The sequence below is a fragment of the Felis catus genome, chromosome B1 (assembly GCF_018350175.1).
Source record: "Felis catus isolate Fca126 chromosome B1, F.catus_Fca126_mat1.0, whole genome shotgun sequence".
NCBI classification, from domain to species: domain Eukaryota; kingdom Metazoa; phylum Chordata; class Mammalia; order Carnivora; family Felidae; genus Felis; species Felis catus.
This window is the reverse complement of record NC_058371.1, coordinates 145,798,996-145,822,063: the sequence shown is the minus strand read 5'-3', so window position 1 is coordinate 145,822,063 and position 23,068 is coordinate 145,798,996. Positions and strand designations below refer to the sequence as shown.

At 37.6% G+C, this 23,068-nt stretch overlaps 1 protein-coding gene across 1 annotated transcript; it reads left to right on the top strand.

The window, feature by feature from the left end:
* The first annotated feature begins 842 nt into the window (after positions 1-842).
* On the top strand, positions 843-21,360 carry AFP (alpha fetoprotein). Its single transcript, XM_003985288.2, has 15 exons — positions 843-974; positions 1,748-1,799; positions 2,732-2,864; positions 4,873-5,084; positions 5,923-6,055; positions 6,992-7,089; positions 9,942-10,071; positions 11,782-11,996; positions 13,599-13,731; positions 14,499-14,596; positions 15,409-15,547; positions 17,815-18,038; positions 19,387-19,519; positions 20,813-20,867; positions 21,213-21,360. The coding sequence occupies exons 1-14, from the start codon at positions 890-892 to the stop codon at positions 20,855-20,857; spliced, it is 1,830 nt and encodes a 609-aa protein (XP_003985337.1). The 5' UTR covers positions 843-889; the 3' UTR covers positions 20,858-20,867; positions 21,213-21,360.
* The last annotated feature ends 1,708 nt before the right edge of the window (positions 21,361-23,068 follow it).

Sequence of the window (23,068 nt, the reverse complement as noted above, 5' to 3'; positions counted from 1 at the left end):
CAAAAATTCTGATTTAATTAGTGTGGGGTTCAGTCAAAGCAACAGGAATTTTAAAAGTTCCTCCAGTGGTTTAACGAGGTGAACCCCTCCTAGAATCAGGTGGCATTTGTAAGTGCTCCCTCGTTAGTGTTAACAAAATCATTTTGAGTTGCTGAACGAAGAGTGCAACTGACCCACTTCAGTTTGGCATACATGCAAAATTATTTTGTAACAAACAAAATTATTATAGGGCTTGGTTCATCAGAGTTTGTGCTCTAAGTTTTCTGTTAAGCCATACACAGCATACTAAATACTTAAAAATGGACTGTAGTGGCATGAAATTAGGTGAAAAGGATTTTTGAGTTAATCCATATAGTAATCAAGCAATGAATGTATTCTTCAGTGAAGTTTGATTTGGTCAAATACTGTGTCCAGTGCCTGGCATATTATAGGCATTCAATTAATATTTTTTAAAGGAATTAATGCATTTAGCTGAATTTCATACAAAGTCTGGAGTCTTCATCTTTATGGCTCCATTAGATTTTTAATTTGAAATATATTCATTATTGTGCAATTCAGGAAAAAAAAACCATTTCTTTGAACACTCTGTAGATTGAGAAGAGTATTTGTTAACATTTGCAACATGGGATGAATTTGCAAATTTTTTCCCCCGTTTTTCCTTTGAAAAGAGGTCTGTGTCCTTGGACATAAAATGCAAATAATCCCTGTGCTGTTAATTATCGACAAGTTGTTCCATTTGCAACCTAAGGAAATAAAGTAACACATATACTGATATACTAACAGAAGATTACTAATTAACAGGCGTTGCTTGAGAAGGGTATAAAAGAATTTCAGCATGATTTTCAATACTCTCCCCCCATCATTGCCAACGAAAAAATAACTAACAACCATGAAGTGGGTCATATCAATTTTTTTAACTTTCCTACTAAATTTTTCTGAACCCCGAACAATGCACAGAAATGCATATGGAATAGGTAAGATATTTTGTTTTCTTCTTTGTCTTTTCTCTACATCAAAATTCTTACATTTGAATTTATTCATTTGTCCTGATTTATTTATACTTCCTGCTCCACACAGAGGAAAAATATTTAATGGGGAATATCTTTAAATGTATGATAAACTTGTAGCTTTACAAGAGGTTTACAAAATCATGGCAGTGCTCCAGATTATCTACGAATGACTTACACATTCCATGTTGAATTAATGTTTTGTACATTATTTATATAATTGGCATACATGCTAACTTTGAAATATATTTATATTATATCTCTATATATGAGTCTATAATCCTGGCTCCTTCACATATAAAACCCCCTCAGACTGATAAAATAAGTAACATCTTTGTCTTTACTTCAGAAAAAATGGATCATTATTTGACTAAAGAAGAAACAATGTGGCTGGGATATAAATAAGCAAGCAAACTGTGATGCAATCATGTTCAAAAGGAGGTCTGAAATGTATTTTTAATCCTTTGATTTCCAAGCCAATCAGAGCATCACAGTACAGGGGGAAACCAAACAATTGAATTTTAGTGCTAGGTCTACTATAAATTATTCTTGTTATCTTAGCTATTCCTTAGTTTCGTAGCTTTCCCAAGTACAAAGTTAAGATGTTGGAATAGATGCTCCCTAATGTCTTCTCAGTTGTGCAGTTCTAAATTAAACATACACATTTACATGTAAGAACGATCACTTTCCTGGTTGCAGTTGAAAACACCATTTCTCATGGAGTTTCTTTTGCTTTCCAGCTTCCATATTGGATTCTTCCCAATGTTCTGCAGAGATGAATTTCGTTGACCTGTAAGTTTTGCTCATAAATGCACTTCAAATATGCAAAGCAATCATCATTTTAGTTAGGTAATTAAATGAGGCCAGATAGCCCTATGGGTTTTGAAAAGTACAAAAGCTAATTGAAGAAGTTATTTATATTGGATATCAAATGGATATTGAAGAGGTTGAAATGTTGGTCCATGCCTTAGATTAAATTAACCTCTAGAGTCCTTGAAATTCCATGGGAAAAACCAAATCATATTTTAGAAACTGAAGATTAGTATCAGATCAGTGGTAACCACAATATACAAATGCAGGAGTTTTTCACATCAATACCAATAGGATGATATTACAATATTCTGTATTCTGAATACCATGTAAATCCTAGTAGCAAATAATAGGAGGTAAAATATTCTACTTTGTTATTTGTAGAGAGTATGTTTTTCTTTTGAGTTCTGTCTATTCTATGCTCCTGAAGTTTCTAATAAGGAATTTAAAATAGTGTTTTATTGCTACTGCTTGTACCCAGAACCCTATTAAGACAATTCTTTGGTCAATCCATGAATACCATCTTGGATCAGATCCTGATCAACTAAGAGTAGATACAGGCAGACGTCTAATGACCAATTCTTTGCTTAAATTTGAAAGGCACTATAGAATATAGATACCCTCAGCTGTAGGTTCACTGCAGTGGATGGGTGACCACAAAAGCAGGAACTACTCTTAAGGAAAATCCACTTTGAGTTCTTTAATAGATATATGTATACTTTGGGGGTACGGGGCAAGAAGATGGACGTTTCTTTCTGGATGACTAGAATCTAATTTCACATAATTTTTTTTTAGCAAAAGTCATCCCCTAAACAAGTCACATAACAGAAAACAAAAACAAACGAAAACTACATTTGAAGAAAAGCCGCTTGACATGTCTATTCCTTAAGCATTCATATGTATTTTTGTTCCAGAGCTACCATATTTTTTGCTCAGTTTGTTCAAGAAGCCACTTACAAAGAAGTAAGCAAAATGGTGAAAGATATACTGACTGTAATTGAGAAATCCACGGGCAGTGAGCAGCCTGTAGGGTGTTTAGAAAATCAGGTGAGTGAATAATAATAATAATAATAATAATAATATCCCACTATAGTATTTGACCAAAGTTTAGCAGGCAAAAGAGTAGATACAGGGATGCCATGAGAAATACACTTAAATATTTGAACGCTTGTTGGATGAAAGAAGAATTGGATTAATTCTGAATTGTTGAAGAAAAAGCAGTGAGTACCTGTTGTAAAGAGACAATATAGGGGCGCCTGGGTGGCGCAGTCGGTTAAGCGTCCGACTTCAGCCAGGTCACGATCTCGCGGTCTGTGAGTTCGAGCCCCGCGTCAGGCTCTGGGCTGATGGCTCAGAGCCTGGAGCCTGTTTCTGATTCTGTGTCTCCCTCTCTCTCTGCCCCTCCCCCGTTCATGCTCTGTCTCTCTCTGTCCCAAAAATAAATAAATGTTGAAAAAAAAAAAAAGAGACAATATAAACATGGTGACTAAGAGCGAAGGTTCTGAAAGTTGAATATCTGGGTGACCATGAGCATGGTACTTAACTTCTTCGAGATTTAGTTTCCTTATCCGTAAAAAAAGGAATAATAGTAGCTTTCAGTTCAAGTTTGTCATAAAGACGGATATAATAATAACAGAAGAAGTCACTTTTTATTAATCACACAAAGTGACAGACATTATCCTAGGGAGTGTTACATACTCACTGATAATAAAAACATTTTATGACATGGAGCATAGCACTGATGACTCAGATGGATGTCCAAGTGAGCGAAGAAGAACCCCTCACTGGGGTTACTGGTTACTGGTAGAATATCAGCTTTGCTTACAAACATTAGTTTATTAAATACTTACAATCCTAGGAGGTAAATGCTATTCTTTCAGTTGAGGAAGCTGAGGCACAGAGAGGTTGAGTAACTTTTTTTGAGGGAGTCCAGAACAAGGATTTTAAACTAGGCCGTCAGGCTTTAAAATTAACACCCTTATTGGCTTCATTACACTATACTCTACACTGTAGTGAAAGTGAGGCACATACTGAGGGTTGCCAGATTTAACAAACAATAACAAAATATGAAACTCATTTATAATTGAGTTTCAGTTAAACAATGAATAGTTTTTTTTAAAATATACCTTAATGTAGAAGATCAATAAATAATAGTTATTATTGCTTATTTTATTTCAATAGAAAAAAAACCTAGGAACTTTGTAATGATTAGAGTTACCCAATTATGGGACAAAATGCCCAGAGAATCTTCTCTCATGGTGGGATTGATGAATGGCCAAAAGTCAATGTATTTGGAATATTTTAGAGGAGATGCCCTTTTAAAGATATAAAATACTTTGCAACTCTGAAATTGATGATTTCATAAAACTCTTTGTTTTGCATCTCTATTTTTGGCTTGTCCTGCTAATGTAAAAATTAAGCAAAATACATTCCATATTGCAACTTTACATCCAGTGAGAGGTTCACGGTAATGTTACAGATTGGCGGTTTATCACTGTAAACTTAAAGGCATGATTTTTATGTGGATTGAGAATTCAAAGTCTTGCTTAAGAGCTGTAGGATTCTCTAAATATTAGCAGTTATAGAAGCTATATAAAATTTGCTGAGATGAATGAAACATGTATTTCTAAGGCATTCTTAGGACGATCGGTCTCATCATCTGATGTTGGTAAAATTAAGGCAACAAAAAAAGTGGCTTACGTATTTTTAAAAGGCTCATAGATATCATGGAGCCAAACTGTTGATAAAATAAGAGGGGAAAATGAAATATTTCAAATATTTTTTTCTGGGGGGGATAAAATATTGCATGGTGTTTTCCCTTTTAAGATAAAGTAATTTAATAGTCATGTGTATTTCTCAAGGTTGGACACCAAAATTCCACTTCCCAAAAGACATGAGAGAAAGCTCTCATCTGGCTGAAACTAAATAAAGTATATTGGAATTTGTATTTTTAATTTGTAGTTCTGATTTTGGGTATTAGAAAACTTCTCATGTGTTTCACAGAATTTCAAAATACAGTTAGTTGTCTTTCTTTAAAAACAAATATTTCCTATAGCTATCTGCCTTTCTGGACGAAATTTGCCATGAGAAGGAAATTTCTGAAAAGTATGGACTCTCAGATTGTTGCAGCCAAAGTGAAGAGGAAAGACATAACTGTTTACTGGCACACAAAAAGGCTACTCCGTCATCCATCCCACCCTTCCAAGTTCCAGAACCTGTCACCAGTTGTAAAGCATATGAAGAAAACAGGGACATGTTCCTGAACAGGTAAGGATCCAATTTAAAGGTAGATTAAAACCCCAGAAGGAGAGTAGTACCAAGCGTAATCTAGTATTTCTGCAATTTACAGAGGTACTCTAAAAAGCAGAGAAGTGGCAATAATTTTGCACCAGCTGAGGTCCTGCACTAGGAAATCAGGCGGACCATTTGGAGTGCAACTTTGTTTCCATAGCTAGTTGAGTACACAACACTCACGGGACCCAACAGTTGTGAGATACACCTTGTTTTGTTTTGTTTTGTTTTTCCTTCCTTCTAATCTCTCCATTTTAGTTTGCCCAGGAATATTTTAGTACCGCACAAAGTGGTTCTTTCTGGAGCCAAATACTTGGTGTTTCGTGTTCACTGAATTACCCGGAAATAAAAAAAATTAGAGATTCAGGAATGTTTAAGACACGTTAAACATGGCTAGCAGCTATTGAACACTTAGGATGTTGTAGGACCATGTGTGCTTGGCATGCGTGATCAAATTAGTGCTCACTACCTGCCTTTGAAGTCTGTCCTTTTTCACTTCATTCTTCTTCACATTTTGCAGACTAGGAAATTGAAGTTTAGAAAGTTGAGATAATTGGCTGAGGGCACAGTGCTAGTACATTCCGAAGCAGGGATTTGAACACAGGTTCTCTGTTAGGGGATCCTATATCTAACTCTCAATCACTTCTGCCTTGCATGCTGCTGCCTTGCATGTCTAAGACAGAGAAATAGAGAGCCTGCCCTTAGACCATCTTTGCCATGGGGACTGTCGAGGTGGATGATTCCGGATTCCAGTTCTAATAGTTGTCCTAGTTTTATATGTTTGTAAATCTCACAGTGCCTTTTCATTTCATAGGTACATCTATGAGATAGCAAGAAGGCACCCCTTTCTGTATGCACCCACAATTCTTTCTTTGGCCACCCACTATGGCAAAATAATTCCACCTTGCTGCAAAACTGAAAATGCAGTCGAATGCTTCCAAACAAAGGTATTATATTTGTACAGATATCTGAACCAATCCTTTAATCTGGCTATGGCTCATTAAAACGAAACAAAGTTAAAAATGGAAATATGCTTTGTATGCAGACTACCATTTTCAGAATAGAGCGTATGTTAGCAGTCTGATATTCTTTGGGCTAAAACAGCTGGATTTGCTGTTTTGTATTCATTCCTTTGGCAAACAAGTATTATATGACTAAGGACATGAGTCTGGGGGTGGGATAAAGGAAGACGGAGGTACGGGTCATAACATAAATGAAAGAGAGAGGAATAGGAGGTGGAAGGAGGTGCGGTAGAAGGAGCAGGAGGAGAAAAGGAGGCACAGAAAGAGAGAGGAAAAAGAGAAAGAAAACTATGACAGATACTTTACGTTCATTATTTCTTTTGATGCTGAGAACAAATTTGAGGTGTAAACATCATCATCACCTAATGAAAGGAAATGTAGGTTTGGAGACGTGAGCAGCTTTTTTGGGTTTGGAGAATGAGACTAACGTCCACAATTAATTACTTGCCACAACAAAAGTCATACAACAAAAATTTCCTAAGGACTGTGATTATTCCCAGAACGTCGGTCTGTGACGCGATCTTATCATTTATTCACTTTTATGTGTGTGACAGAGCAGACATTTAAGAAATCATCAGGTTTCAAGTAGTTTAAAAGTGCAGTTGTGCACTCAGTATCCCAAGTATGAAAGTTATAATGTTCTTGTTTAAGAGTATTTTTAATAAATCTGTCTGGCGTAGATGTATATAAACCAACCTAAAAGAAAGAGTGAATGAAGTTCTGTAAAAACGTATCATGTTTGCAATTTTCGTAATATTCCTTATGGTCTCATGCTTTCCTTGAAGCTATTGGTTTTCTAATTATTAGCGCCTGCAAAGGAAAATACATCCTTTCTTGACAACTTGTTTCTTGTATATCTAGACAGCCCTGATTACAAAAGAATTAAGAGAAAGCAGTTTGTTAAATCAACATATATGTGCAGTGATGAGAAATTTTGGACCCCGAACCTTCCGAGCCATGTAAGTTTACGCCCTATAAGTAGGGAAGAGGGTGATATGTGCAAAACCACTATTTTTCAGTTTGAGCTCATTTTTCTCATTGTTTCTGTTGTTGAGAATGAAGTTTCCTTTGATGAGAGCTGATGCGATTAGAATCCTGAAATCCCAGGAATGGAAGGAAGCTAACCCATAGTCTGCTGCTTAACTCTTTGTAAAGCACACTTAATTTACCTCTGTCTCATATTCTGTCTTTGCTGTAAGGATACTGAGGAAGACAGTCCAACCTCTTCATTTGTACATGGGAATAAACTGAGACCCAGAGAGATTAAAGCAATTTACTCAGGACCCCACTGCGAGTCTTCAGAGCCCAGTGTTTCTATGTCCTGATGGTGATTTATTTTCCTGATTCCTATTCGTCTACTAGGCCAGTGACCTCGAATTGTCTGTATCCTGACAGTTGAGACTTTGGCATCAGATGTAAGAATCAGAATTACCAAGGGGTTAAGGCTGTGCTACAGGGCAAGGCTGCTACTGGCCTCATGTAGCTCCTGACCGTTTCCAAATTTGGCTGATGTGAATGAGGAACTGTGCTCCCAGTGTAAACTACACACCAGAGTTTACAGACTGAGTATGACAAAGAGAATGTATAATATCTTCTTAATTGGTTTTTATGTTAACTGCATATTAAAATATTTTTTTAAATTTTGTTAACATTTATTTATTTTTGAGACAGAGAGAGAGCATGAGCAGGGGAGGGTCAGAGGGAGAGGGAGACACAGAATCTGAAACAGGCTCCAGGGTCTGAGCTTTCAGCACAGAGCCCGATGCGGGGCTCAAACTTCCAGACCACGAGATCAGAACCTGGGCCGAAGTCGGATGCCTAACCGACTGAGCTACCCAGGCGCCCCTAAAATATTTTTTTAAATACATTTTTTTTTAATTTGCATGTAGTTGACACACAATGTTGCACCAGGTTCAGGTGCCCGACATAGTGATTCAACTTCACTATACATTTTGCTGGGCTCACCTATAGAGATGTAGTTACCACCTGTCACCACACAACGCTATTATAATATCATTGAATATACTCCCTATGCTGTGCCTTTTATTCCCTGTGACTTATTCATTCCATAACTGGAAGCCTGTATTTCCCTCTGCCTTCCCCCATTTTGCCCATCCTCCAACCCTCCTTTCCTCTGGCAGCCACCAGTTTGTTCCCCGTGTTGATAGGTCTGATTCTGCTTTTCTGTTGGTCGATTCATTTGTTTCCTTTTTTAGATTCCGCATATGAGTGAAATCCTATGTTGAAATGGTATCATTTTTGATATATTGGGTTAAAAACATGTTATTAAAGTGAATTTAACTTTTTCCTCTTTACTTTTTTTTTTTATTTTTTTTTTCCACGTTTTTATTTATTTTGGGGACAGAGAGAGACAGAGCATGAACGGGGTAGGGGTAGAGAGAGAGGGAGACACAGAATCGGAAACAGGCTCCAGGCTCCGAGCCATCAGCCCAGAGCCTGACGCGGGGCTCGGACTCACGGACCGCGAGATCGTGACCTGGCTGAAGTCGGACGCTTAACCAACTGCGCCACCCAGGCGCCCCTCCTCTTTACCTTTTAATGTGGCTACTAGAAAATTTTAAACTACATGACTGGTTTCAAGTGCTCTTCAACCTTTACAATGAAGCATTTCTAGTGTAGGAAAATATTTGAGATGCTAATTGACGAGTATTAAATACATGCATTCAAAGTTCATTAGTTTGTGTGCTTGTTAAATGACACCTTTAAAAATTATTATCCATAGTGGAGACCTAGGTTAAAGTTAGTCATGGAGTTAGTTCTAAAATGTTTTCTTAGAATAGGTCAGATTTTGCTTTAACTACCTTCCAACTCTGGTTATTAGAAGCTTAGACTGATTCGTGAATTGCTTCAATTTTTTCTTACTAATAAAATATAAATTAAGTTATTATTATAATGGTTGTATTTATTATTTGCTCTCCGTAAGTGATTAAGCTTAAATGTTATAAATTTATAAAGAAAATCTATCCTTATCAGAAGCAGCAACACCAGTTGCTCTAGGGGGTAGTGGTTTCACCTAGACATCTCTTAACACTTAAGGAAATATGTAGAAGGAACAAGCTTTTTTACTTGTTATTTCCCTTCTGGCCACACTCCATTCTTGGTATGCTGGCATGTCTGAATGTTCAGTGGGCTCTACTTTCTTGTCTTGTTTCATGTATTTGCACATATACGCCCCTTCTGTATTCTCACAGTATTTTTTTTCTCCCAAGTAAAAAAAAAAATGATTATTATTTTCATGGAATTTTCCATTTCTTAATTGTTTGTCCTTTTAATTTTTTCCCACCCGCTCACTATGGTGATTATAAGCACTCAGCATCACGGATGAGCGGCAAAAAGATAGATTTCATCCCAATTCACAGGAAAGGTTTTAAAGACAAATAAATCATGTCCAAAGTATTTGTGGGGACGGGTCACTTTATAGAACCATTGCCTTCAAAGATTGGTTGGAATTGACAAGACTTATAATGCTTTCCCTTTTCTTTTTCTTTTATTTGTTTATGTTTGTGTATTTATTTTGAGATAGAGAGACAGAGTGCAATCAGGGGAGGGGCAGAGAGAGAGAGAGAGCGACATGGAATCCCAAGTAGGCTCTGGGCTTGATCTCATGAACTGTGAGATCATGACCTGAGCCTAAAGCAACCACACAGGCGCCCCTCCCTTTTCTTTTCAAACAGCGAAAGCATTTCAATTCTTTCTTTTTGGAACTGCAACTATATTAATATTCTCTCTGTATTATTTAATTTTGGTAGATAATCAGGATTGATTTCTAATTCCTTTCCTTCCCCTTTAGAACTGTTACTAAATTGAGTCAAAAGTTTTCCAAAGCGAATTTTACCGAAATTCAGAAACTGGTCCTGGATGTGGCCCACATACATGAGGAATGTTGCAGAGGAAACGTGCTGGAGTGTCTGCAGGATGGGGTAAAGAGTCTTGCTTCCCAAAACAGAGATAATTCCACTTCGTTTTCTTTCTTTGGCTCTCCTTCTACATGGGAGAAGGCTGTTGGAGTTGGTCACAGGGTAGGGTAGCTAGCTGGCTGAGTCAAGTCACAGACTTCTTGACAGTAAAACTGAAACCGTGTTTTGTTAACCCTGCCTTTCACTTAAGAGATACTCTCCTCTCGTGACACCAGGGCCCATTCTTTCTTCTGAAAATGATCATAAACTCCACATAGAATCTTGGGGGAGAGACTCTTTACTTTTAACCAATTGGTTTTTCTAGCCATTTATCATTTCATTTGGCAAATATATACGGAATACTTTCTGTGTGCTAGACACTATGAAGGACACTAAGGCAGAAGCTTCGCTCAGGGAATTTACAGTCTGATGGGAGAGATGAGGCATGTAGGGACTGTCTTCTGTTTGCTGTTATCTCCACAGGCCGACTGCACGATGCCTGGGCCACAGAAGGGGCTCTATTATATTTATGATATGAATACAACAAAATGACACAACAAACAACAAAAACAACACCAGAAACTGCTCCACAAGATACAAAGCCACAGAGAGAGGCGTGGATAAAGGGCTCTAGGAGAATTAAAAACCAAAAGAAAATCCCCCAAACAGAATCCTCAAACGTGCCATAGTTAGTCGCCATTTTAGCAGCATGGCATTCATCTATTCTGGGCCAACTTTAGGCTTCCTGGATACTGTACGAGAGGCCTATCTATCCCCAAATTCTTTCCTCTCTGGTCCCTGGTGATACACCGTCTTTTCCAAGAAGGCTTCAAACCATTGCTCTTAGATATTCAAGAGGCTTAGAAACCCAGGCTTGAACCTAATTTCCAAAGGGTTGGATGTGGAGATAAAATGCTCATTTGAGCCAGTCCCATGGCAGTTTGGCTGAAAGAGGCAATCTCTGAGCAAAGGCAGAGATCCTGGTGTGAAGAGCTGGGGAAGATTCCCAAAGACAGATTTCCTATTTCATTTATTTTTCCTTTTACAAATTTTTACTTGCATATTAGAAAAATTACTTTGTTTTTCTTTGAAGTTAGTTGTCTTGGTTTTAATAGACGACTTTACTGATTGCTCTAGGCACTTAAATTATTTTTCCATTTTTGGAGCTCATTACCACCCTTTTCCTTTAAAGTGGAAAAATTAATTTCAACATGCTATGTCAATTGGTTTTAATGGCTGAATGATGGGTTCTAATTGTTCTTACTGAGAAGGCTTGGATTTTTAGTCCCGTGACAGGGATATGGAAGTTCTGTTCCATTCTTAGAGGTGCTGAAATTTCATCATCTATAGCCTGCCCTCTGGAGCTCATAGTGGGTCACTGCAGATTGATCTGTTAACATGGAGCAGAAAGTTTGCTCTCCATGATTAGGACATCAACAGCAAACGTTGTCCAGTAGCCCATTTTAATAGGAATAGAAAGATATATACCTATGTGCATGTCATTTGGTTTGAAGAGTATATTTCTATCTTGTTTTCAAAATCTTCCTAATACAACAAAATAGATTTTAGCTGACAACTATGAAAAGAAGAATTGAACAAACAGGTAGGTAGAAAGGAGTAAGGAAAAGCAAAGTAGGGAGAAAGCACTAACATTAGAGACAAGGTAAAATGTCTTCTATTTCTTTTTTTTCTCTCCTTCTCTCCCTCCCTTCCTCCCTCATCTTCCTATTACAGGAAAAAATTATGTCCTACCTATGTTCTCGGCAAGATATTCTGTCAAGCAAAATAGCAGAATGCTGCAAATTGCCCATACTTGAACTTGGTCAATGCATAATTCATGCAGAAAATGATGACACACCTGAAGGATTATCTCCGAATCTAAATAGATTTTTAGGAGAGAGAGATTTCAACCAATTTTCTTCAAGGGAAAAAGATCTTTTCATGGCAAGGTAACACACTCTGTAAATGTATGTTCACATGAGTAAAGATTAGTATGTAGCTGACAGTTTTGTGTTGCTGAAATGGGGAGTGATGGTTACAGGTTTTGAACTCAGTATGTTTGGGTGATGCTCGAATGTTCTGAACCAAAATCTATTTAAGCAAATAAGTAGGAAATAAGGAAATGAGATCTATCTTATACTGATGAGACTTTCACTATTGCTGCTACTAACTGAAGCTATATTTTATTTTGTATCAATTTCTCTGGGATCAGAAGCACTGTCATCTTTGTATGGATTACTCGTATGAAGACTACTACTGAGCTTCCAAATAAGATATGGATATTTTGTGATAATAAGGGCTAATGGTTATGAATGTACTTTTTCACTGTGCATGTTTTCAAAACTTTCCAAAGTATAACTCAATAGATAATGGTAGATAGAAGGGCTTTTATTAGAACAGTTTATTTGCTATTTATTTAATATGTGTTTTATTTTTGTAAGAAAATAAAAATGTGTAGAGACACTTGCAGTATAGTACTTTATTGTAATATAACTGATAGGACACAAGCAGTCAAGTTAATACATTTTCCTTTATTGTACAGTGTGTATCTATGGACACTATTCGAGGAGGGATTTGTGTAGCTCTTAGGATTTCAGGCTTAATGATCTCCAAGGGTCTTTATAAATTTAAAAGCCTGCTTCTAATGTGATAATGAAAATAATGGCCCAGTTTTCTCTTTCATATTCCCTAAGGATATCACTCTATACTTGCATTCAGATTGGACATACATAATTTGCATTCAGATTGGACACACATAATTTGCACTGCTAAATAAAATTACACACACAAGAACAAAGTCCAAATTGAAGAAACCCACACTGACAATTTATTGGTGGCAGAACTAAATATTACTTATATCTATGACTTGGAAATACAATTAGTAAATTCAAGAATTATCTTTAAACTTACCCACCCACACATCCAACAATAATTGTTTATCTAATAGAAGCACTTCTTCAATTAGAAAGGTTCTTTGCAGTAGAAATTTTCTCAGCTGAGAATGATGTTCCTCCAGGTACTTGTGTAGCTTCCTTCACCCAGGGTTCTGTTCCAAAAGAGCCACCCAAAGAGACATTTCTTGACCAATGCTCTAAATTAAGACTCACTCCCCCCACATTCTGTCTTCCTTTATTTCTCTTCACTCATTTATCACCACCTGAATTCGATGACCTAGTTTTGTTTATTCATTTCTGTCTCCCTGTAATGTATGCTTTTGAGAGGTCAGGCATTTTATCTTATACCTTACTGAATCCTTACCGCTGAAAGAAATGCTTGCATAGAGTAGGCACTGGAAAAATATTTGTTGAATAAATGACTGTAAAGCTCATAATTGAAAAACCCAAGTGAAGAGTGCAAAAGAAAACAAAATAGCATTTTAGAACAATTGGATGGATTATAATTTGTATTAATAGTTTTACTGTGCGTATAGTTTAAGTCATATTTGATTTCCAGGCTTATGCATTTGAATTTTAACATTTGCATGCCATATAACACAGGAATAAATTGTCTCTTAATTCCAACAACATGATATTTTTTCACACTCATTTCAGATTTACCTATGAATATTCCAGAAGACATACTAAACTTGCTGTCCCAGTAATTCTAAGAGTGGCTAAAGGATACCAGGAGTTATTGGAGAAGTGTTCCCAGTCTGAAAACCCTCTTGAATGCCAGGATAAAGGGGTGAATTGCTCTTACTTTTTAGGGAGAGTCTGAAAAACTGCATAGAAATTATCCATTAAAAATGCTGTGTCTATGGAAGCATCTAGTTATTAACTAGTAGTTAGCTAGTTACATCTACTAAGTAGTCATCTAGATATTAAGTAGTTATTAACTAGTAGTCAACAACCAGTGGCCTACTGTAGGAAGAAAAATGGCAACCAAAAGTTCTTTGACACACAGAATAACAATAATACTCATTTTTGAACAGCTCCAGAAAAGCAAGAATTTGTACAGAAAGAACTGCAATCCTTTATCCAAACATTGAATTCTGTCATCACATAGCTTGGTGATTCACAGTTTTAAGCTTAATCTCCCCAAATTCCATTTGTTTTTATTTTTATTTTTTTAATGTTTATTTATTTTTGAGAGAGAGAGAGTGCGAGCAGGGAGGGGCAGAAAGAAAGGGAGACACAGAATCTGAAGCTGTGGTTCTAGGCTCTGAGCTGTCAGCACAGAGTCAGATGCGGGGCTTGAACTTGTGAACCAGGACATCATGACCTGGGCCAAAGTCACACACCTAACTGACTGAGCCACCCAGGCGCCCCGGTCCATTTGTTTTAATTGTCACAAGTCACACTCTCATTATATTTAGTATTACAAAAAAAACCCTCAAAAATTGGTTTTTCTAAGATTGGTGTCAGAATAATATATTATTGGTCAATTTTTACATACAAAGTTATGTGTCCCGGAAGAGAAGAAAATGTACATAATAATGCTTGTATTTTCAGGAAGAAGAATTGGAGAAATATATCCAGGAAAGTCAAGCATTGGCAAAGCGAAGCTGTGGCCTCTTCCAGAAACTAGGAGAATATTACTTACAAAATGCGTACGTTTTTAAAAATTTTTTCTAATGTTTACTTATTTTTGAGAGAAAGAGTGTGAGTGGGGGTGGGGCAGAGAGAGAAGGAGACACAGAATGTGAAGCAGGTTCCAGCCTCTGAGCTGTCCGCACAGAGCCCGACTTGGGGCTGGAACTCACGAACCACGAGATCATGACCCGAGCCGAATTCAGACACTTAACCGACTGAGCCACCCAGGTGCCCCAACGCGTATGTTTTTTTAAACAGCACTTTTAGTGATTTCAAATTTTGTAGTGCGAGGGAAATATAAACCTAAGTTAGTCACCCAGGGCTACTCTAATTTCAGCCCCTATTTCATATTGGAAATCAGTGTAATCCGATCACCCAATTTCCCTTGGGAGAAGGTACTCATCCCCATTCCCCTCTTCTAGAGAGCAAGAAGAATGGCTTATAAAAGTCTGATATTGGTACTTCTCTGGGTTCCCCAAATCATGCAGATTTTTGCAGAAAAGATATTTATTCTGTTGCAGTCTGTCAGAGTGGAATCACTGAATAGATCAAAGCTAGTATCAGTGAAACTTCGGAGGTTGGAATAGGTGTCAGTCTACTCTCCAGAGTTTGTTTCCCCATGGTGACATGTCACTATAATAGAAGTATAGGGAGTGGTGGTTAGAGCAAATGCATCTTGAAAGGTGGTCCAAATACCTTGTTGGTAATACAAATGAGCTGACATCATGGCTTCTGATACCAAGAGAGGATCTTTGAGAACGAGCGAGGAGTCAAAAACTCATGAATGGCTCAGCAGGATTTGGTGAAAAAAAAAAATTGCTTCTTTCAGGTTTCTTGTTGCTTACACAAAGAAAGCCCCTCAGCTGACCCCACCTGAGCTGATGGCCTTCACTAGGAAAATGGCAACCGCAGCAGCCACTTGTTGCCAACTCAGTGAGGACAAGCAATTGGCCTGTGGTGAGGGAGCGGTGAGTGTTTTGTTTAGTCCCATTGTGTTTCTGCCCCGTTTGACTTGAAATGGTCTCATAATTCCCATTTAGGGGAAATGGTAAAAACCACTGTGGAGATGGTTTTACTAGACTTGTTTGATTAGTTACAGTTGGAGAGGGCATGAACTCAGCTCTGAACAGTTGGGCATGTGGCCAGGCTTCTGGTCCTTCTAGAAAGGCTGGGGGAGTGCAACCAGTTTATCCAAAGATGTCTAAGCAAGCTTTATGAACCGGAAAGAGAATAACCAACACATCATTCAATTCAATGATTTCCTCTTTTTGTTCACGAAATACTTTAATGTTAAAAAAAGAAGACAAAGAAAATCAATTTTGAAATGCCCCGTTACCGTCTTCATTTTATAGCAAAATGAGGCTCAAAGAAATTACATTAGGACCTACATGTCCCAGGTAGTAAATGGTGGGGCTGATATTTGAATGCATATGCAGCTCTTCCCAGAGCCCAGGCTCCAACACCCAATGCCATACCTTCTTCACAATTTCCTTTCTGGTTGCACATGCCTCTACTGCTGCTGTGCTATTATCCCACTGCATCTAGTTCACACATAGATCTTAGTTACTCCACTGTGCATCCATAAGCATTGAGTTTGGTCTAATGGACACAAGGAAAAAAATGTGAATTGAGTTAAAAAAAAAAAGCTTCACTTTTGATAGATGAAAGTAAGTCATTTTATTTATTAAAAATTTTCTTTTTCAATGTTTATTTTTGAGAGAGAGAGAGAGAGAGACAGAGCATGAGCAGGGAAGGGGTAGAGAGAGAGAGAGAGAGAGAGAGAGAGAGAGGGAGACACAGAATCCGAAGCAGGCTCTGTGCTCTGAGCTGTCAACACAGAACCTGACTGGGTGCTCAAACACACGAACTGTGAGATCATGACCTAAGCCGAAGTTGGGCACTCAACTGACAGAGTCACCCAGGTGCCCCTATAAGTCATTTTATTTTTAGTATACTTATATTTTTGCCTTTTGTAGTATAATCATCTTATCATATTAGGGACATTCCCCCTCACCCCTTTAACAGGGTTAAGAGTTTAGAACAGGGTAAGCTGAATAAGAAAATGACTTTCTCGTTAGTAATGCCAATCATCTTTACTTTCCAACGTCACTAGTGTCATAAAATGACAGGCTGATTTTTTTTCATTATTTTTTCCCTTAAAATCATAATTGTGAACCAAATTGTACATTTATCATTTCCCCTTTCCTCTTTCGGATGCCAAGGACTTATTTGCTAGCTAGTCTTCATGTCTTGGAATTTTCCACAAAAGGCAAGAGTGGAAGGAGAATTCCTGTGATTAAGCATCACCTTTATCATTGATTGAATCCCACGTGCTGAGAGACCGCAGGGACATGGGCTGTTGTAGCAGATTGGGAGTGTAGGTTCTGGAGGCCTCCTGCCTGCATCCCCGTCCACTGTCACCACTGAAAAGCTAGTTATAGCACTTGGCTTGAGCTTTCTCATCTGACATTTGGGAATAAGAATTGTACCACCCACATAGGATGACTGTCTTAAATGAGGTAATCCCTGTAACTCGTTCAGAACTGGCTGGATACATAGTATGCACACAAAACATATTGGCCATTATTACAAGTTATTACCAGGTATTTAAGAAATATCTTTGAAGTGTGGAAGGTAGGAGGACTCTACAAGAGGAAAGCCTTACAAGACACACACACGTGCACACATACACACGCTGGCCTTGTTTCTTTTCAATTAAGATTTTACACACACACAAACACACACACACACACATATACATATGTATACCTGTATGCATGTATGACGTGTGCAAGCATGTATGTATATGAAAGGATGAGGCTTGTGAAATTGTACCTTCAGAAAGCAATTCTCTGGGTCCCAAAAGGAAAATGGAAAGTTCCACTAGATAGATATACCTGAAAAATTTAAACCATGTATTTAAGCCATCAGGGCAGATAATTTTTTGCCTTTGGAAGTATGTATGTGACTGGAAGCATGTTTTAAATAACTGAAGGGACTATCTTTGACATTACCTATGAAATATTTGCCACTAAATGTGAAGTTATTCCCCAACAATGAGTGAAAAAAGAATCCACAATGTGGCAACATATGATCCCAGGGAGCAGATTTTTTTGGTAATACTGATCATAAATTACTGCCTTAAAAAAACTACAAGAATTTTCTGGAAGCCTGAGTCAGCATAGCGGCTCATGCTGAATCTCCTTGCTTTCTTCTTTTCTGTTGTCCTAACCAGGCTGATCTTATTATTGGACAATTATGCATCAGGCATGAAGAGACTCCTGTAAACCCCGGTGTTGGCCTGTGCTGCACTTCTTCGTATGCCAACAGGAGGCCGTGTTTCAGCAGCTTAGTGGTGGATGAAACATATGTCCCTTTGCCATTCTCTGCTGACAGATTCATCTTCCATAAGGATCTGTGCCGAGCTCAGGGTGTAGCACTGCAAACAATGAAGCAGCAGTAAGAAATGGTTCTTTGCTAACAGGGAAAAGACCAACAACACCAAATAGGAGTTGAGATTTCTACCTTACATACCCAACAATCTTGGGTTTATTAGGAGAATGTTATTGCCCCAAAGCACTTACAGTGGCTTTTAAAATAGTTTTGTCTCAGTGCCTTCACAGCCTCATGGGAGCATAGGCCTGGAAAAATTCACTAGGGTGGACAAGTTTTTGTTTGTAAAAACAGTATCCTCTCTAACTACTGTTGTGATACATGTTGGGACTGAGAAAAATGGCAATCTACTTTGGGGAATTAGGATGTGTCCTGGCAGTAAGTTTGGGTACCTCCATTCCAAAACACTGGGAAAGCACTATTGAAACTTTTTTTTTGCACTGTTTACTTCTTGAAGAGAGTAACCATAATATTTGAGTCAACCATGAAGTATGGGTGTTATGAGATGGAATGCACATTTCAATTCATTGTGGGAGGCATTCTGTAATGGTGATGTTAACACACGCCAGTGGAACTTATGTTTTCCAAATTCCCATGCATTTTAGTACTCACTTGCTTTGTTTTAATATTTGTTTTTTGAGAGAAAGAGAGAGAGAGAGAGAGAGAGAGAGAGAGCAGGGGAGGGGCAGAGAGAGAGGGAGAGAGAATCCTCACAGCACACAGCCTGACACAGGGCTCGATCTCACCAACGAACCATGAGATCATGACCTGAGCCAGAATGAAGAGTGGGTTGCTTAATCGACTGAGCCACCCAGGTGCTCCTACTCGCTTGCTTTGTAAATTGTCTTCCTTCATTTTGGGAAACCTGTCCTTCCCTTTTTTGCTGTCACAATCTGTGTCATGCTTCAAAGTACAGTAAGAATGCTGCCTCCTCTGGCAAGTCTTCCCTAGTCCCCAGTCAACATTGGTTCCAACATGAAAGTGCTGCTAAATGAGTAGTGCAAGTGATTGGTGGGACCAATGCTCAGGTATGGGTGTGGTAATTATGAATGGCAGGAGCTTGGATCTCTGGGTCTTTGAGTATTGATAGGATATACGTTAGACTGGAGAACTGGAAGGATATTCCAGGAAAGTAAGAAAGACTGTATCTTACTACATATCAGTATGGTGGCACTATAAAATCATGTTTCATCAATCATCTGCACAAATCCAGACTAGTGGGATATCTACCCATTTCTAGCCTCAGTATTTCTGATGAAGGTGTTAGACAGAGTGCATGTTGTAAATCTGGTGATGGGTTGATGGAGTGAGGGTTTAGGGGGAGGGTTGCTAGGACTCTCAAGACTCTGCTAGGAAGTCTTTAGAAAAATACCTTTGCATAACAGATTTCTCTTTTATTTTGTTTAAATTATAGATTTCTCATTAACCTTGTGAAGCAAAAGCCTCAAATAACAGAAGAACAACTTGAGGCTGTCATTGCAGATTTCTCTGGTCTACTGGAAAAGTGCTGCCAAGGCCAAGAGCAGGAAGCCTGCTTTGCAGAAGAGGTATGTGAAGCTCATTTTCACACTCAAAATACTTGGGATGGAGTTTTCTGTAATGAATAACAGAAAGAATATTCCACTCATCTAAAACTTTAAAATAATGCCAGAGAGATTTAAATGTATTTGGAAATAGGTTGAAGGAATTTATGATGTTTAAGAAATAATCAGTTTTCTCACTAGTATTAGAATGAAGCATAATTTTAGAATATGTTAAGAAAATTAGTAAATTCAACTTATTTCCTGATAGAGGGAACTATAAACTGAATATATAATTAATTGATGATAATTTAGACAGTTTCTGGCCTAGAACTGATTGCTTCAGCTAAATGGAGTAAAAGGACTTAATAGCAAGTTAATTGTGCAAACAAGATATTGGGGGAATATTTCTTTTTTTTTTAATATATGAAACTTATTGTCAAATTGGTTTCCATACAACACCCAGTGCTCATCCCAAAAGGTGCCCTCCTCAATACCCATCACCCACCCTCCCCTCCCTCCCACCCGCCATCAACCTTCATTGGGGGAATATTTCTAAAAAATATTTTTGAACTCATTTAGGATCATGCCTTTGTATATCAACAGACTAGTAATTAGGAATTATCTTAAACTTATTATTTAATAATTTTAAATGGATTTGTAATTGCCTACATTTTATAAGCCTTTAGTTTAGGTTACTAAATATATTTGAATATAGCATCATTGCAATTTTGAAAGATATTTTATAATTCAGCCTTTTTGCCAGGTGTACACTTATCAATATGTGTCTGTGCTTTTAGTAGAGAGGGTGGAACACAGATAACCAAATCAGATAAAACAAAACTGATAAAATAGTTTTGATGTAAACCTTTTCTGATGAACATGATACAAAAAGATAAATGTCGCTGGGACATTTGGGAACACATTCATTTAGATGTAGAGACCATTAACACGTAGCAGCTATACTTTCTCTGCAGACCTTCCAATTTCTATGACTGATTTGTGGAGGAAGGTGAGGGTGTGGTGGGGCTTGGTAACAATTTGGAGATTGGTGTAGGAGAACAAGCTATGTCTACTATTGGTACAAGTGGATTTTTGTGTTCTCTGGCTTCCGTGGTCCCAGCTTGCTAGCATCAGAGGTGTACTTGAAATTTGAAAACAAGTAAGCGTGCAAGTCAATCTTGGCTCAGGTTATGATCTCACGGTTCACGAGTTTGAGCCCCATGTGAGTTCACCCCTAGATGGTGGAGAGTTAATGGCAAAAATGGCAGAGCCATCCATCTCTTCATCTGATGATTCTTATTTGCTTTTCATTTTCAGGGTCCAAAACTGATTTCAAAAACCCGTGCTGCCTTGGGAGTTTAAATTACTGCAGGTAACAGAAAATTCAGACAAGGATAAATCTAATGGTCATTCTCCCAAAATATTGATCCATAGCAAAATACATCCTGAGACCTACCATTAAAATGCTTTTTTAAAAAATAAATGCAATTTAATACAGAGTTTATTTTAGAAATGCTGGAACAAAATTGTGTCCACAATGTTGAATCAGTGACTCAACAAACTCAAAATTCTCTTAGGTTTTTTCTAAGGTTTCAGAGAATGCCATCAGAAGATCTTCCCACCTATTTAGTACTTCCCCGATGCAAAATAATAGAACCAGTTACCTGCTGCACCATTCACTTAATTAGTACTTAACATATTTTTGTTTGTATTACAGGAGGAAGAAGAAGACAAAATAAGTCTTCATGGTTTGGTGTGCATCTTTTCCTTTAATTCTAACTGAGATAGTGCTTTTTGTGAATTAATGAAATAATGACTTTATTATGAGATTTCTCTGTCATATAAATAAAGTATCTTCAAATGTTTCCTTTTTCCTAGCCTGCTTATTTATGAAAGTTTATAAATGATTTTAAAAAACAATTATGTATACCACTGTCTGAAGCAGATTCTGATAAAAAAGCGGTGAGTCTTGGTTGTTGTAGGAGATTAAAACAACTCAAGGGTGGATTTACAACACTGAAGGCTATGGGGTGCCTGGGTGGCTCAGTCAGTTAAGCATCCGACTCTTGATCTTGGCTCAGGTCATGATCTCATGGGTTCGTGGGTTTGTGCTCTAGGTTGTTAGCACTCCCCATCCTCCCTCTCTCTCTGCCCCCCCCCTCTCTCTCAAAATAAATAAATAAATGAACATTAAAAAAAATGAAGGTTAGATTACTTGGTGCCCTAAAAATTGCTCAAGTTAAGCCCTGTGTTGCTGCCAGGAACCATTGTTCATTAAATGAACACTTAAGTATTCTAACAGATACACTGGAAATGAAAAAGAAATTCTTATGTTTTTAGGGGACCCATCCAGAATGATGCTACTCAAAATTTAACATCTACTTTTTTCTCTCAATGCTGTTCAGTTCTCTATTCACAGACATTTAAAAATGCAAGTGTTTATTGTAGTTATTTTGATTGAATATAATTAATATTTTTAACAGTTGATTTTTCCTTATTTCACAAGTATTTATTGAGCACTTACTGGGTACCAGGTCCCGTTCTGGGTGCGGTCACCGTCCTCCAGTAGAGAAGGACACAACTAATAGCAATGCAAGAAGATTATGGACACTATAGAGGTGGCAACAAATTATGGAGTGAGTCAATGGGTAGATGAAGCCTATTCTGACTGGGGGAAAGGTTTACCCTGAAAGAGGCAGACATTAAAGAAGAGCCTTAGAAGATGAGTGGACATTCATTAGTTCAAGTAAAGAAGTCCAATTCATTAAAGAGGAAAACATAGCCTATGACAAAACATGATGAATGGCTTGGGGGTGTACAGGGTGAGTAGGAAGGGTATAGATATAGAAGATGAAGCCAGATATAAAAACTATGAAGGATTGAGCAGGTTCTCATGAGTTTTATTCCAAAGGGTGTGGACAATATGTTATAACAGAATACCAAAGTGAGATCTGAGCAGAGAAGAGTCATCATGGTTAGTTTTTAGGAGGATAACTCATGAGATAAGGAGTATGGGAAGTGTGCTCAGGGGAAAGCAGAGGGGCAAGATCAGCAAGTGATGCAAAAAGATCAGCCCACCAGTAGGGGGCCTGTTTATCATATTAGCTTTGAATAGAAATCTAAAAATTACATTCATGCTTTGGCCTCTGCTCCAGGGTGAAACAATTGCTCCAGAGCAATAAAACGAACTTTCAGTTCTAACTCAGTTGTTTTGCACTTTACTTTTTTTCCTTCAATTCTGTTGTAACATCTGGGGACCTTGTCTGATTTTGGTGTAATTCTAAAAGGTAACACAGAGATCACAATAAGATAAAATAGAACTCAGTATAAAAGCATTAAATGGTAAAAAAACATTTTTTTAGTATTAAGAGGAAAGTTTAATGAAGATGAAACTATTAGTAAAATCTATGAGTCAAATGACATTTCCCTGATATATATAAAGAACAAAAATGATCGGAAACACAAGGACAGAGTATCACAAATATAATAGTACATTGGAGATGTTAGAGCATTTCTACTTTGAAAAAACAAGTTAGGCAAACATTAAAGTGGAAGCTTCTCTAGTCCAGTTTA

Coding starts and splice junctions, on each gene's coding strand:
- AFP (XM_003985288.2), top strand. CDS start 890: ATGAAGTGGGTCATATCAATTTTTTTAACTTTCCTACTAAATTTTTCT. Junction 13,732..14,498: donor TTGAATGCCAGGATAAAGGG/GTGAATTGCTCT, acceptor TTGTATTTTCAG/GAAGAAGAATTGGAGAAATA. Junction 18,039..19,386: donor CTGCAAACAATGAAGCAGCA/GTAAGAAATGGT, acceptor TTTAAATTATAG/ATTTCTCATTAACCTTGTGA.